The sequence below is a fragment of the Esox lucius genome, chromosome 10, assembly GCF_011004845.1.
Source record: "Esox lucius isolate fEsoLuc1 chromosome 10, fEsoLuc1.pri, whole genome shotgun sequence".
NCBI lineage: Eukaryota > Metazoa > Chordata > Actinopteri > Esociformes > Esocidae > Esox > Esox lucius.
This window is the reverse complement of record NC_047578.1, coordinates 22664290-22679292: the sequence shown is the minus strand read 5'-3', so window position 1 is coordinate 22679292 and position 15003 is coordinate 22664290. Positions and strand designations below refer to the sequence as shown.

Below are 15003 nucleotides of genomic sequence, written 5' to 3'. Positions count from 1 at the left end.
TCCAAATGAGAACCTCTGGGACGTTATGTTTCAGTGCATCCGACGCTGCCAAGTAGCACCACAGACTGTCCAGGTTCACTGATGCCCTGATCCAGGTCTGGGAGGAGAACCACCAGGACACCATCTGCCGTCTCATCAGAAGCATGCCCAGACATTGTCGGGAGTGCATATAGGCACGTGGGGGCCATACACACTACTGAGTCCCATTGAGTTGCCATGACACGTTGGAGCAGCCTGTGATTTCAATTGTTTACTTCAGTATTTACTTTTCGGGAGTTTGAATCCAGTTTGAATCCAGTCCTCAGTCGGTTGGTGATTTTAGTTTCCACTGACCATTGTTACGCCATTTAGTTCATTGAGACCCAATGTGTGATTTACTTGACTTTTTTGAGCAGTGTGTAAACAGTGTTTTGTTTTTTTAATGCAAGTCAAATTAACAAGAACATAGTAAAACACCGATAATGGACAACAATAATATTGACTGTGATTAATAATAAAGCTTGATGAGTGATTTCATATTTTTTCACGTGTTTCCTAGATCCTATAATAAACTTAGATTTGATGCTCAGTGACAAAATGTTTTTGGGGGGCTCAGACATAATGAAGAGTTTTATTTTTTCAAGTGTGTATCCAGAAATTATATAAAGTATATCTCAGACGGGGGGTCCGGTGGAGCGCAGGGTAGCGGGGGTTGGGGTACCACCTTTACCACATTTTTGAGGCAGGAAAAACCCGATAACGTCTTTTACTCTTGTAGGGTATAACCACAGCGCTGATATGTACTGTTTATGATATCACGTCGTTTAGTGGCAGCTGTTACATACTCTATTCCAGCTCACTTTCCTGTCCCCAATCTGGAGCTTGGATGCAGCCATTGGTCTTAATGCAAACAGTGTAGAAGCTTCCCTTGACTTGAAGGGAAGCGTTCCCTCGGCGGCTGACTGCAATGCCAACGTAGACACCTCCGCCCCCCTCCGCACAACACTTTGCTGCATGTGCAAGTTCCCATAGCAACGACTTCGTTTTGGGCTGGCTCTGGATATGAGACAGCGAGAACAGAGTGAGATGGAAAACAGTGAGAGAGACAGAGAAAAGACAGAGAAAAGAGAGGCGGAGGCAAGAGGGAGAGACAGAGGAGTGCTAGAGACCGAGGTCTTGTGTTAGCCCACTACACATTAACCAGCTGATACAGTGACTGATGACTGAAACGTGTGCTACTTTTAGGAGAAACACCCCAAAAGGCTGTGCCCTCTAACACCCCAAAAGGCTGTGCCCTCTAACACCCCAAAAGGCTGTGCCCTCTAACACCCCAAAAGGCTGTGTCCTCCAGAGGAAGGACTTATATCCCTTCCTCTGGACTGTTGATCTCCCAGATGTGTCTCTAAAGACCTGCAGGAGTTCTGTTCCATGTCCACTTTAATGTACTTTTTTGTGATCCTTTTTTGTCAAATATATTTTCTGGCATTTCTGGCTTTATTGGACAGTGGGGAAAGATAGAGGAGAGCATGTCTGGTGAAATGTCAGTTGGCAGAAATTCAACCCATGTTGCAGCGGTAGGGGGGACCAACTCTGCGTTATTGATGATGATTTTGGATCAGTGAAGGAGGTGTTCGATAAGCAGAATGATCTGCTGATTGGGATTGGACCCCCTTTTCGGCCCAGAACAGCCTGAATTCAGCATTGATTCAACAAAATACTGAAAACACATTCATGCTGCAAACCTCTTGTTGCAAAGGGGCTATTTTGGATTAAATTCTGAGGACTGTGCAGACCAGTGGAGTAAATTGAAGTCACTCATGTTCATGGAACCAGTCTGTTTTGTGACATGGTGAAAGCATCCATTTGAAAACAGTTACTGTGGCCATAAAGGGATGCACATGTTCAGCCAACAAAGTACGCTGTTGCATTCAAATTATTCTCAATTAGTATTAAGCAGCCTAATGTGTGCCGAGAAACATTTCCCAGAACATAACACCACCAGTTTGTACTGTTGACACTAGGCAGGAAGGACTCGTGGATTCTTGTGGTTTAAACCAAAATGTTGCAGCCAAAATATTTTTTTTTCTCCAATCTTCAATTGTCCCGTTGTTTACGGCAGCCTCATCTTTCTGTTAGCAGACAGGAGTGGAACCTGGTGTGGTCTTCTGCTGCTGTAGCCCATCAGCTTCAAAGTTTGACCTTGTGTGAATTCAAAGATGTCATTCCGCACACCACTGTTGTAAAGAGTGAACGAGTCTGGCTTGAACAGATCTGGCCATTCTCCTCTGACCTCTCTCATTAACTAGATGTTTTCGCCCACAGAACTACCAATCACTGGAGGGTTTTTGTTTAACGCAACATTCTCTGTAAACTTCAGAGACTAGTGTGTGAAAATCCAAGATGTTCAGCTGTTTAAAATACTGGAACCACCACGTCTGGCACCAACAACCATACCACGGTCAAGGTTCTTTAGATCGTGCGTCTTCCCCATTCAAGTGTTTGGTCAAACATAAACTAAACCTCTTGACCATACCTTCAAGCATTATATGTTGAGTGGTAGCCATGTGATTTGATGTTTGGCTATTTGTGTGTAGGTGTATCTAATAAAGTGGCCACTGAGTGTACGTGCACCAAATGCACATGCCGAGGCCGCACCAATACTGTGTAATAGACACTGTTGTTCCCTGTTTACCTACAGACTAAACCGGTGATAAGCAGGCTGATGTTATTTCCTATTAAACTACACTGCTCCTTATAAATATAAAAACAGAATATAACAATCTTATGTCCCTATTAAAATGAAGTATTTATAAAAGCCCATTAAATCAGATAGGAAGGTTCGCTTTGAGTGGCTTTAATGTTTTTTGTGTCGAGTCTGCAGTGTCCCGACGTTGATTTAAAACTGTCTGCATAATGAATGCCAGTTTCCCTGTGGGGATTTGTTTTCCCAGTGCTTCTCTCACCGTTTGCACTCTCTCTCTTGGTTGACAGTGGTTGATTCAATTTACCATTCCATTTTCTTTCGAGGCTGTGTCTGTTGTAGGACGTGGAAACGTAGGATTGGGCATGGCTAGCCTACATCCTGCGAGACGAAACCCGTCCCACAAGACATCCACACTCTAAGTCAACTGTGCGATTCGGCCATGTAAAGTCAATGTGTTTTCTTTGCTCTTTGTCTTTCTGTCAGCATGGAGGGAAAAGCATTGTGTTGTGGACAGCCCCGGAGGCCATCCAGTACCGGCGTTACAGCTCGGCGTCAGACGTGTGGAGCTTTGGCATCGTCATGTGGGAGGTCATGTCCTACGGAGAGAGACCCTACTGGGACATGGCCAACCAGGATGTAAGTGACTGATTCTGCTCCATCTCGTCCCCATCATCTTCTCCCTGTAGGTCCACCTTCCTCTGGACCTCCATCCCTCAGAACAGCCTTCAAGGCAGAAATTCATGTTTTTGGTGGACACAGTAGAGGGCAGAGTTTCCATTTCAAACACGGTGAATGTTCTGAATGGACATTGGTTCTAGAGTTAGTGTGTGTCCCTGCCCCTTACTGTGTTTTGGGAGTGCAAGCTCAATCCTTTCAATTCATTTAACATTAAGCAGATTTGCCTTCAAGACATGTTTGATACTTTTGTTTTGATACTTTTGACTGCATTGTGGATTGACGAACTGCATTGTGGGATTGTGGATTGTTGACGTGCTGTAAGCTGCCTGCTGTTACTTACCTAGCTACTTTACTACACTGGGACTTTTTTTGGACATAATTAACGGAAATACTCACCCCTGAACACCCGACGCTAAGTATTATTAAAATGCCTTATCACTGTAATTGTTGTAGCAACAACACGGATGAGAACAATCGTCTTCAGTTAAAGATAGCAGAGTTAGAGGCTCGGCTTCTGACACGAATGTCAGGCAAGGATTATGTTAGTGTAGAAATAGAAAGATCTGCGTCCGTGCCACCAGAAAGAAACAATAGTCCTGTTAGCCCCCAGGCACAGCTCCTGCAGCCGGGCAAGAACTTTCTCTTGGTCACTGGGAAGAAATGCCGTTGACCAGTTAAACCTGAATTGTTGCTAAATCCAACTGAGACTTTCAACAGGTTTTCCCCACTGGAGTCGGAGTCAAGGCCTGAGCTGTCTTCGGAGGGGAATGATTGGCAGGCATTTTCTACCGGTGGCCTTGAAAAACTGAAAACTTTAGTCATTGGCGATTCCATTACCCGCAGGATTAGACTAAAGAATCAGCCAGCGATCGTACACTGTTTACCGGGGTGTAGAGCCACAGACGTAGCCGCAAATCTGGGGTTGGTGCTAGCGAAGTCTAAAACTGGCACGTATAGAGAATACAGAGATATTGTTATTCATGTTGGCACCAACGACGTTAGGATGAAACAGTCAGAGGTTACGAGGCAGAACTTAGCATCAGCGTGTAAATTAGCTAGAAAGATGTGTGGGCATCGAGTAATTGTCTCTGGCCCCCTCCCAGCTAGGGGTGGTGACGAGCTCTACAGCAGACTTGCGCAACTCAATCGCTGGCTGAAAACTGAGTTCTGCCCATCGCAGGAGGTAGAGTGTGTAGATAACTGGCTCTCTTTTTGGGACTTTCCCAGAAATAGGGCCAGGCCTGATCTGCTGGGGAGTGACGGACTCCATCCTAGCTGGAGTGGTGCTCTTCTTTTATCTAGGAACATTGACAGGAGTCTCACTCCTATAGCCTTAACATGAGAGAGGGTGCAGGTCAGGCTGTTAGCCAGCCAGCTAGCATAGTGGAGTCTGTCGATAGCATAGCCAGAGTAGTTAGTACAGCTTTACCTATTGCCACTGTGACTCGTTCTAGCCTGAGAAAAGTTAAACAAGGTAGTGCTAACAAAAACAACCTTAAGATAACGCCTTCCTCCACCTCAGTCACAAATAAAAATAAAAATGACTATCACCTCGCATCTCAAAATGGGACTCCTAAATGTTAGATCCCTTGCTCCAAAGGCAGTTGCCGTAAATGAATTAATCTCTGACCATGAACTAGATGTTATTGGTTTATGTGAAACGTGGCTAAAGCCTAATGAATTAACTGCCTTAAATGAGGCCTCTCCTCCTGGTTATACTAGTGATCATATCCCTCGTGCATCCCGAAAAGGAGGGGGTGTTGCTAATATTTATGACAGTAAATATAAATTTACTCTCAAACATATCACTGAGTTTCATTCTTTTGAAGTCTTACTAATGAAAGTTAACTAGGCCGATAAATCGTTTTACATAGCTACTATTTATAGGCCCCCCGGGCCATACACAATGTTCCTCAATGAGTTTCCAGAATTCTTGTCTAAACTTGTAGTCATGGCAGATAGTATTCACATTTTTGTCGATTTCAATATTCATATGGAAAAGTCCAATGATCCTCTTCAAAAAGCCTTTGAAGCCATAATTGACTCAATGGGTTTCATCCAACATGTCTCAGGTCCAACACATTGCCACAATCACGCCTTAGATTTAGTCCTGTCACGAGAAATCGATATAGTAGATCTAATAATTTCCCCCCCAAATCCTGGATTATTGGTTCACTGTCTTATTACATTTACTGTTAAAACAAGAAATCCACTTGCTCCGCAAACAATGATTTTTAAAAGCTGTACTATAAATTCTCAGACTACAAATAAATTCCTTGATATTCTTACAAGGTCGCTCATTAACGACAGAGTAAATAAATCTGTTGGTGTTCCTCAAGGCTCCGTTCTGGGCCCATTATTGTTCCCACTATATATGCTCCCTCTGGGCGATGTAATCCGAAATGTAAACTTGTAAACTTTCACTGTTACGCTGATGACACACAGTTATATATTTCAATGAAGCATGGAGAAGCCCCTAAATTAGCTATTTTGGAAGCATGCGTTTCAGATATTAGGAAGTGGATGAAAGAATTTCTTGCTCTTGAACTCTACAGTAAACAGAAATGCTCGTTTTAGGACCCAAGAAACAAATAGCGTTGTTAACAGATCTCACTGTGAACCTTGACGGCTGCATGGTCGTATCCCAAAAAACTGTAAAAAACCTTGGCGTTACCCTTGACCCTGACCTCTCCTTTGAAGAACATATAAAATATCTCAAGAGTTGCTAATTTTCATCTTCGAAACATTGCAAACATTTGAAACTTTCTATCAAAAACTGATGCAGAAAAACAAATCCATGCTTTTGTTACTTCTAGACTAGATTACTGCAATGCTGTTCTCTCTGGTTATCCAGACAAATTAATAAATAAACTTCAATTAGTGCTGCACACGGCTGCTAGAATCCTAACTAGAACAAAAAAAATTGAACACATTACTCCTCTCCTAGCGTCCTTACACTGGCTGCCTGTTAGGGTTAGGGCTGATTTTAAGGTTTTACTCTTAACCTATAAATCTATACATGGACTTGCTCCTACTTACCTTGCTGAAATGATCCAGCCATACATACCTACACGTAACCTATGATTGCAAGATGCAGGCCTTTTAATTGTACCTAGAATTTCTAAACAAACAGCTGGCGGCAGGGCCTTTTCTCATAGAGCTCCACTACTGTGGAATGATCTGCCAATTAAGGTTAGAAATGCAAACTCAGTGCAAACTTTCAAGTGTCTACTAAAAACTAATCTCCACAGCACGGTTTATAATTAGGTGTAGCCTGGCCCGGGGGCGTGAATGTGACCAGTAGGCTTGATACTGTCCACCCTTGCTGTCTTGCCAGGTGGGCTCTCGTCGCCACTGGGATGCCCTCCCTCCAATGCTTTTCGGGAGAAAAGTCACTGGCTTGTTGACTCTCTGTTGCACATTTGTGCAATTGGGCTGTACGATGCTGCCAATACTCGGCCCTTCTTCAGGGGGATTGTGGTTGGTGGGTGTCCCTTTGGTTGATGCCTGGCAATGTGGATGGATTGATTTCCTGCCTGTTGGGCCCTGTAGGGCCACAGTGTTCCCGGACCCCCTCGTCTCAGTTCCAAGGTGTTACGCTGCTATATTATTGTGCTGCAGATATGAAGAATGCACTTTCTAACTTTTCTCAGTCTCCTCCAGTTTTACATTTTAGGAGGAGATGAGGTCCTGGTCCACACCTGCGGAGTAGCTGGTTTGGGGGGCCTGTTGCTGTCCCTGTCCTTGTCCACCTTTTAATTATTTTGACCTAGTCTAAAATCAAATAGACTCTGGATTTAGCCCAGAGAAATTTATAAATTATTCCAATTGGACTCTTAATATCTTACCCGGCACAGCCATAAGAGGATTGGTCACCCCTCTGAGTCTGGGTCCTCTCTAGGTTTCTTCCTAAAATTCGGCCTTCTTAGGGAGTTTTTCCTAGCCACTGGAATTCAACATTACTGTTGTTTGCTCCTTGGGGTTTAAAGCCGGGTATCCCTGTAAAGCACTTTGTGACAACTGCTGTTGTAAAAAGAGCTTTATAAATACATTTGATTGATTGATGTTTGAGTAAGTAAAACTCCCTCACCCTACCCCACTGTCTCTCTGTTTTCTCTGTCTCTATCTTCTCTCAGAGTCTCTGCCATTTCTCACTCTCTCTTAGCCACATCTGTCTTTCTAATATTGTGTGATGTGTCTGACTGGAGCTAGCTCAGATCTTACTAAAGAGGAGAGCCACAGGTGGTTTAAAAGGCTCTTTGAACTCCAAGTTTCCCCCCATAAGTCCACTTCAGCTGCATGACCAATCCTGTTCCTCCTAAGGACACCATGTTCCCTTCTGGTGGCTGTCCCCAAGTGCCACCATGCTCCTATCTCTTAAGAGGAAGCCCGAAAGACCCGTCAGGAAGCAAAACACTCTTTTCAATGAATGTAAAGTGTTGCTATTTTAGGAGGGTGAGAAGATTTGTCCAATCGATAGGACAGTCACCATCGGTTTGTGTGAGGAAGCCTATTATTTAATACTGGATGAGGGCATGTTTTTTGTTCCTCCAACATTCTTGTCTGAGAGATCTTAGCATTTTGAAGAAAACTAAGAATTCTGAACATTGCAGCAGAATGCGTTGTGTAAGTTGAAGGGAGAAATTTGTGAATGTGATTTCAAACAGCCTTTTATCCCAGTCGCCCTTGATGAACGCCATTAAAAGGTATGACTACATCGGGGATATCAGATTGTAAAGTTAATATCAAAGCCAACATGCTAATACACAATCCAAAATCAGTCTTTCCTAAACTTTTCACTAAACCAAACTGACACATCTCACTAGAAAACTATTTTGTTTTTAAATGAATGAGCATGAATATTAATTGAGGAAATTACCCTTCATGTTTTTTTCAGGAGCATGCTTACTCCATTGCCCTACTCCAGCACTAAAATCACCAAATATAATTTCAAATGTGGAGCTGGCTGAGCTCTTGACATATAAACACATTACAACGGATACATATTACCACCATTAACTTACCCAGCCCACACACTGCCCTCACCTGACACTTTGCTTTTCAGCTCCGATTAAATGGGAATGTTCGCCAAATGGAGAAACACTTCATGAACACTGGTTACTGTAGAGGTCAGGGATAAACTGAACACGGCAGTGTTTTAGTCGTTGAGGTCTGATGGGCTCCAAAATAACTTTTTCAGTTTTCTACTGACTGCTAAGGTTTTCTAGGAAGCGCAGTGTTAGATGTGATTTTTAGAGAAACATGTTTTTGGAGAATGGGACAACTTATATAATAGAGTTTTGCGAGAACATTGTCATTGTGTTTTAGAATACACAGCAGATTTGTGTTTTAAAGCCACTTTCGATTAATACCCAGTCGTCAGTCATCCTTCTGCCTTCTAACGGCCCCTACTCCTCTTGTCCTTAGGTCATCAAAGCAATAGAGGACGGCTTCCGACTTCCCGCCCCAATGAATTGCCCCCCCCACCTTCACCAGCTGATGTTGGACTGTTGGCAGAAGGAGAGGACCGAGAGACCCACTTTCAGCCAGATCCACTCCGCTCTAAGCAAAAGCATCCGTAGCCCAGACGGCATCGGCTCCTCAACGCTGGCACGAAGGTAAGACGCAGTAACACACTCCAACACCCCGGTAACGTGTAAGGGACTCATCCGGACAAAAACCTGGTCCTGCCCCGGCTGTGGGGCATTCACACCAGCCAACCAGCTCCCCCCATTTCTCCCACTCAGCATGGACACACCACGATGAGTTAACTACACTTATGCATCCCTTTAATCTCTCTGTTCTTGTCTCTCTCCTCCCGCTCCCTTGTCTGTCTGTCTCTCTCTCCTCCCGCTCCCTCGTCTGTCTGTCTGTCTCTCTCTCCTCCCGCTCCCTCGTCTGTCTGTCTCTCTCTCTCTCCTCCCGCTCCCTCGTCTGTCTCTCTCTCTCTCTCCTCCCGCTCCCTCGTCTGTCTGTCTTTCTCTCTCTCTCTCTCCTCCCGCTCCCTCGTCTGTCTCTCTCTCTCTCTCCTCCCGCTCCCTCGTCTGTCTGTCTTTCTCTCTCTCTCCTCCCGCTCCCTCGTCTGTCTGTCTCTCTCTCTCTCCTCCCGCTCCCTCGTCTGTCTGTCTCTCTCTCCTCCCGCTCCCTCGTCTGTCTGTCTCTCTCTCTCTCCTCCCGCTCCCTCGTCTGTCTCTCTCTCTCTCTCTCTCTCCTCCCGCTCCCTCGTCTGTCTCTCTCTCTCTCTCCTCCCGCTCCCTCGTCTGTCTGTCTTTCTCTCTCTCTCTCTCCTCCCGCTCCCTCGTCTGTCTCTCTCTCTCTCTCCTCCCGCTCCCTCGTCTGTCTGTCTTTCTCTCTCTCTCCTCCCGCTCCCTCGTCTGTCTGTCTTTCTCTCTCTCTCCTCCCGCTCCCTCGTCTGTCTGTCTGTCTCTCTCTCCTCCCGCTCCCTCGTCTGTCTGTCTCTCTCTCCTCCCGCTCCCTCGTCTGTCTGTCTCTCTCTCTCTCTCCTCCCGCTCCCTCGTCTGTCTCTCTCTCTCTCTCCTCCCGCTCCCTCGTCTGTCTCTCTCTCTCTCCTCCCGCTCCCTCGTCTGTCTGTCTCTCTCCTCCCGCTCCCTCGTCTGTCTGTCTCTCTCCTCCCGCTCCCTCGTCTGTCTGTCTCTCTCTCTCCTCCCGCTCCCTCGTCTGTCTCTCTCTCTCTCCTCCCGCTCCCTCGTCTGTCTGTCTCTCTCTCCCTCCTCCCGCTCCCTCGTCTGTCTGTCTCTCTCTCTCTCCTCCCGCTCCCTCGTCTGTCTGTCTCTCTCTCTCTCCTCCCGCTCCCTCGTCTGTCTGTCTGTCTCTCTCTCTCTCCTCCCGCTCCCCCGTCTGTCTGTCTCTCTCTCTCCTCCCGCTCCCCCGTCTGTCTGTCTCTCTCTCTCTCCTCCCGCTCCCTCGTCTCTGTCTCTCTCTCCTCCCGCTCCCTCGTCTGTCTGTCTCTCTCTCCTCCCGCTCCCTCGTCTGTCTCTTGGTCTCTCATGTCCCGCTTTAGAACCCTCCCCCAGCTGGGAACCCTTCCTCTGGGCTCCTCAATCTCCCTGGCCGAGCGGACCCTGCCCTCGTTCCCCTCCTTTAACTCTGTGGGGGAGTGGTTAGACGCGGTGGACATGGGCCGCTACAAGGACAACTTCACCGCCGCGGGGTACTGCTACCTGGAGTCCGTGGCCCGCATGACTGTCCAGTGAGTGTCTGTTAGATGAGGGTGGATGCAGACAGGCACACCTTCACTTGTACATCACCTAACTGGTGTGTTTGGCTTATTTCCCGCAGAGACGTGTTGAGTCTGGGCGTCACTTCTCTGGAGCACCAGAAACAGATCCTGTCTGCCATCCAGACCCTGAGAGCCCAGGTCATCCAGATGCACGGCCGAGGGGTGCAAGTCTAAAACATACACATATAGATACTTACATGTGCAGACTGACTGACAGACGGATGGGGCAATGTTCAGAGGAGAGAGACTCATCTTGTCCCACATGGAATGAAGTTCATAGAGTTGGGCAGTTATATCACCACACTGCACACGCACGCTCCTTCTCTTCCCCTCCACCCTCTCTTAAGTCCCCTAGAAGGAGGTGTCTTCCTGTCATGTGACCAACACGCTCGGCTGGGAGTCACATGACCTTTGTCTGCACGCTGACCCAAATGGACAATATTTCCACTGCTGGTCCTGGAACAGTGGTCAAAGACGCTTCTAAAAAGACCCTGACTGGGAATTACTGTCCATGGACAAGGTTTGGAACTGCCACTGGTCTCAGAAGAGGTGAAAAACATTTCCTCAATGGAGAAAAGCTGTCCTCTTAAGCATAGTCATGCTGAAATGTATTGAACCACTGGTCTCAGAACTGGGGTTAAAAGCACCCTGGTTAAGGGCTGGCACAATGCCAGTGAGTTCAGAACAGTGGGTAAAAACACATGGAGATAGCACTGTCGGTGGAACTGGGCTGACATTGTAAAACTGGTTTCAGTTAATGTTAATTCCTCTTATCCAGGCAGTTGAAGTGTGATCACATTATTGTTTCCCACAGTGTGGGCGGAGTCCTTGGCTGAGCCATGTTGAGGCTCAGCCAGTCATAAGGCTCATCTAAGCGGGGTGGGGGCAATTTAAAATATTGAAAAACCCCAGCTGAGAAACTATGTAAAACAAAGGGTTTGTGTTTGTTAATTTCTGTGTCGTCTGTTAATCTTTTTTTCTTACTCTTCTTTGTTCAACTGTCTGCTCTGCTCTCCTTGTATTTTCCCAGTGTGTGGAATGGCTAACATTTCTTAGCCAGGATGTCAGTAGAATCACGTAGCGTCTCGCTAATATATTTCTCCTGTCTTAACAGGCATCTTCACTACAGGGGTACATTGCACTGTAAATGAAGGTCAAGTGTCAAGCTGACATATCTAATATTTATTCCTTTTTATTTATGCGTTTCCAGTTTACAGGCTCTCGGACTACTTCCTGACAGCAAGAGGTTACCAGGGTCAAAATGGACATACTTGATTAAATAGTTGAATAAATCATGTGTTTTGTTTAAGGTTGCTGCAAGGCGTGTCCTCTCGTTCCAGGCATATCCCTTCCAAGCACTTTGTTTTGATTAGTGTATATCATGACATCTTTTTTAGAGTTAAAAAGAGGGATTCAGTTAATGAACTGAGGGTTTCTGTACAGACCAAGGGATTATGAAGATTATTCATGCTTTCCTTAGTCTTATTGACAGAGTAAACAATTTTCCAGACACTTGAGCGCTGGAGTTGATATGGGACTTTTATATTTTGAGTCTGGTATCACTGGATGTATGGTATCAATGTTTTTGCATTATAGATGCAGTATTTCAGAATGTCAGTGTGCTCATTTGTTTTCTTTGTTTCTGGGCCAGCAGTGATGCATCCACACCTTAATCCAAAAATGTTCTAACAAATCCCACGAGCCTCAACTGTGCAGTCATAATTACTCAGTATTAAGTATATTTTAACATCGGTAACATTTAGAGCTCAACTGATTCAGTTTGTAGCGCAGTTGACATTTAAAGGTGATTTGCGACTGAGCTCGCGGGCAACGTTTACCCCAAACACGGTAACATCGCCTTGAAATGTCAATATAGTGACGCTCTCACAGTATGACCTCATCTAGAGCGTCACTGCACAAAGTGGAGGCACCCAATGGTGGTGTGTAACGAAGGTTTTACACGTTCCCTTTGCTACTATTTCCGTTATGCAGTCAACGCATACAATTTGATCTATGTGCCTGTACTTTTGGTTCTTATTTTGTCATTACGTTTGGTTTATGAAGGACTGTAATGGTTGGACTATCAGTATTGTTTTCTCCCTATGCACTCTCCCCTCGATCTCTCTGTAGCTGTTTGGTCTCAACAGCATATCTAAATCCATATCATAAAAACATCCTCCTTTCGACTCATACACACGCACACATGCAGACCGTCTCTGCACCCCTGTACACACAGACATCCAATTGGACTGTGTAACTCTGACGAAATGACCATGTCCCTCCCTCTGTTTACGCAACCATTACAATATCTGTGTAATACTGTACATATGAATTTGAAAATGTATTTGAAAATCTATTTTTATAATTTGTTTGAGGAACAATGTGTTGAATATATCTGCTCACTGTGTAAGGGGGTTATTGTTTGAACTTAGGGCCATTGCCAGGAAACATGGGTGTTTGGAATATAAAAACAAATGGTTTTTTTTGTTAGTTTTTTGATGATTTTTACCTGTTAGACAAACAGATGGCTGTTGCAATATTGAAACGTGTTATTAAAAAATCTCCAATGAGTGCAAAAATGTGTCTGACTTTTTCAGGTGCTTCAGGCTTTGAGCTTGCTCATTTGTTGCCTACCCATAATTCAAGCCTGCTTCATTTCCCTTGTGAAAAGATGCACATAAACCACTTTCAGTTAAGCTTTTGTTCTGTTCTCAGCAAACTTTCTGTTCACAACCTACAAAAACTTTGAATTCATCATCCTTTTAAACAGCTAAAATGATTCCTCCACAAACTAGTGTCAATCTAAACTAGGTCAGCTCAGCCAATAGAAGGGTACATGAAAACCTCCAAACTTCAAGCTTTAAGTGTATCCCTCTGCTGGACAACCTGAAATATTTAAAGAAAATGCCATTGGTTTGCGAAGAAATGTTTTACTTTTTGATAGACTTAAGGAATTTGTAACAGGTAATAACTGCCATCTTAAACAGAAGGCTAATATGTGCCTAGTTATCAAATGAGAAAATCTATGTCAGACATTTTTATTTCATAATGCTCTAACGTTATGGAAACACCCCGATCTCAAAGTATTTTCTGTTTCTGGTAGATAAGAGACTATAGCGTAGCAAATGATCTCCTTCCCCCTCAGACATATAATGTGGGATGTTGAACTGAAATGACCCACAATGCACCAGTTTCACTTCACAAAGAAGCCAATTAAAGCTTGATTGGGATAATTAACAAGGTATTGTAGAACAAATCTAGCAGGGTAGGATAACTAACATGCCATGTTAGATATAGTTTGACGGTTAAACAGAATTAACATTGAGAATTAAACTCATCTTTACCACTTTGACTCCCCTCCTAATTTGTTGGTCCAATACAATACCTCCAATTCACAAGTTGCCAGAATAGTATTCCCAGCTACATATCAGCATGGACGGTTTCATACAAAGTCAAGTTTGAGACCCAGGAACCAAATGTTCTGCAGACTGAAGAGACACTTCCATTTTGAAGTTGTTTATGTCTTTGTTATATGCACCATATGTGACAAAGTGTGGGTGAGGGACAATTTTCTATTGCAAATGTTTTGCGCACAACCACTTTAATAATAATAAAATAAATACTATGAGAAAACAACAAAAATTGGGAGTGTGGGATTTGGCATGGCTATGGCTTCAAGGTAACAACACAGCAAAGGAAGCAGAGTGACAAGTGTTAAGATCAAGTTTAGCTAAAGGGTCATTGTTTTGAAATCTGTTAATAAACACAAAATGATGTCATAAAACATTTAACCATGTGAGCAATGCTGGCTCGAAGCCTTTTCAGAGCCCAAAGCGACATTTTATTTGGGGGCTCCCTTAAAAGTCGGAAGCTCACTGAGCAACTACTTATGTCGCTTATGCCTAGAATCGGCCTTGCAAATGAGTAGAGCAGAAACATGGGTGCAATCTTATTATTACTAACTATGGAAATGAAATCGCTAACATTACATTAGCTAGCTATGCAAGCCCCTCGAAGGGCTATGTCCATAGCAATACTCTTCAGTGCTGAGGTAACCATTTTTATCTGGAAAATGGTTTTGGCGGGAGGGTCGTAAGGGCAAAGTGTAAAATGTTTAAATAAAAATCCTTGTAAAAACATGAAACGGAAAAGGAATTTGAGAAAATACAAAGATTAAAAATGAGAAGTTATTGGGAAGAACTAACTTATTAAGAAGGTGTCTGTTTACCACAGGCAGTCTTCTCTCCTTAGTCATTCAATTAGCACAGTCAAGAAAAAACATGGAGAATTGCAGCTTAAAAACAGCAACATTCTCTAACAGAGTGTAAAAACAATTGCAATATAATGTGTGCACATTTAGTAGCGTGATTAAATTGCTTTACCAGGCAGCGGCACAAATCAG

At 44.3% G+C, this 15003-nt stretch overlaps 1 protein-coding gene across 1 annotated transcript in view; it reads left to right on the top strand.

The window, feature by feature from the left end:
• LOC105027920 (ephrin type-A receptor 7) overlaps positions 1–13168 on the top strand; it is a 127235-nt gene extending 114067 nt beyond the window's left edge. Inside the window, exons 15-18 of the mRNA XM_020050466.2 lie at positions 3167–3319; positions 8789–8979; positions 10383–10571; positions 10661–13168. Coding sequence (XP_019906025.1) covers positions 3167–3319; positions 8789–8979; positions 10383–10571; positions 10661–10775 — 648 coding nt within the window. The 3' untranslated portion in view covers positions 10776–13168. The remainder of the gene's footprint in view (positions 1–3166; positions 3320–8788; positions 8980–10382; positions 10572–10660) is intronic.
• The last annotated feature ends 1835 nt before the right edge of the window (positions 13169–15003 follow it).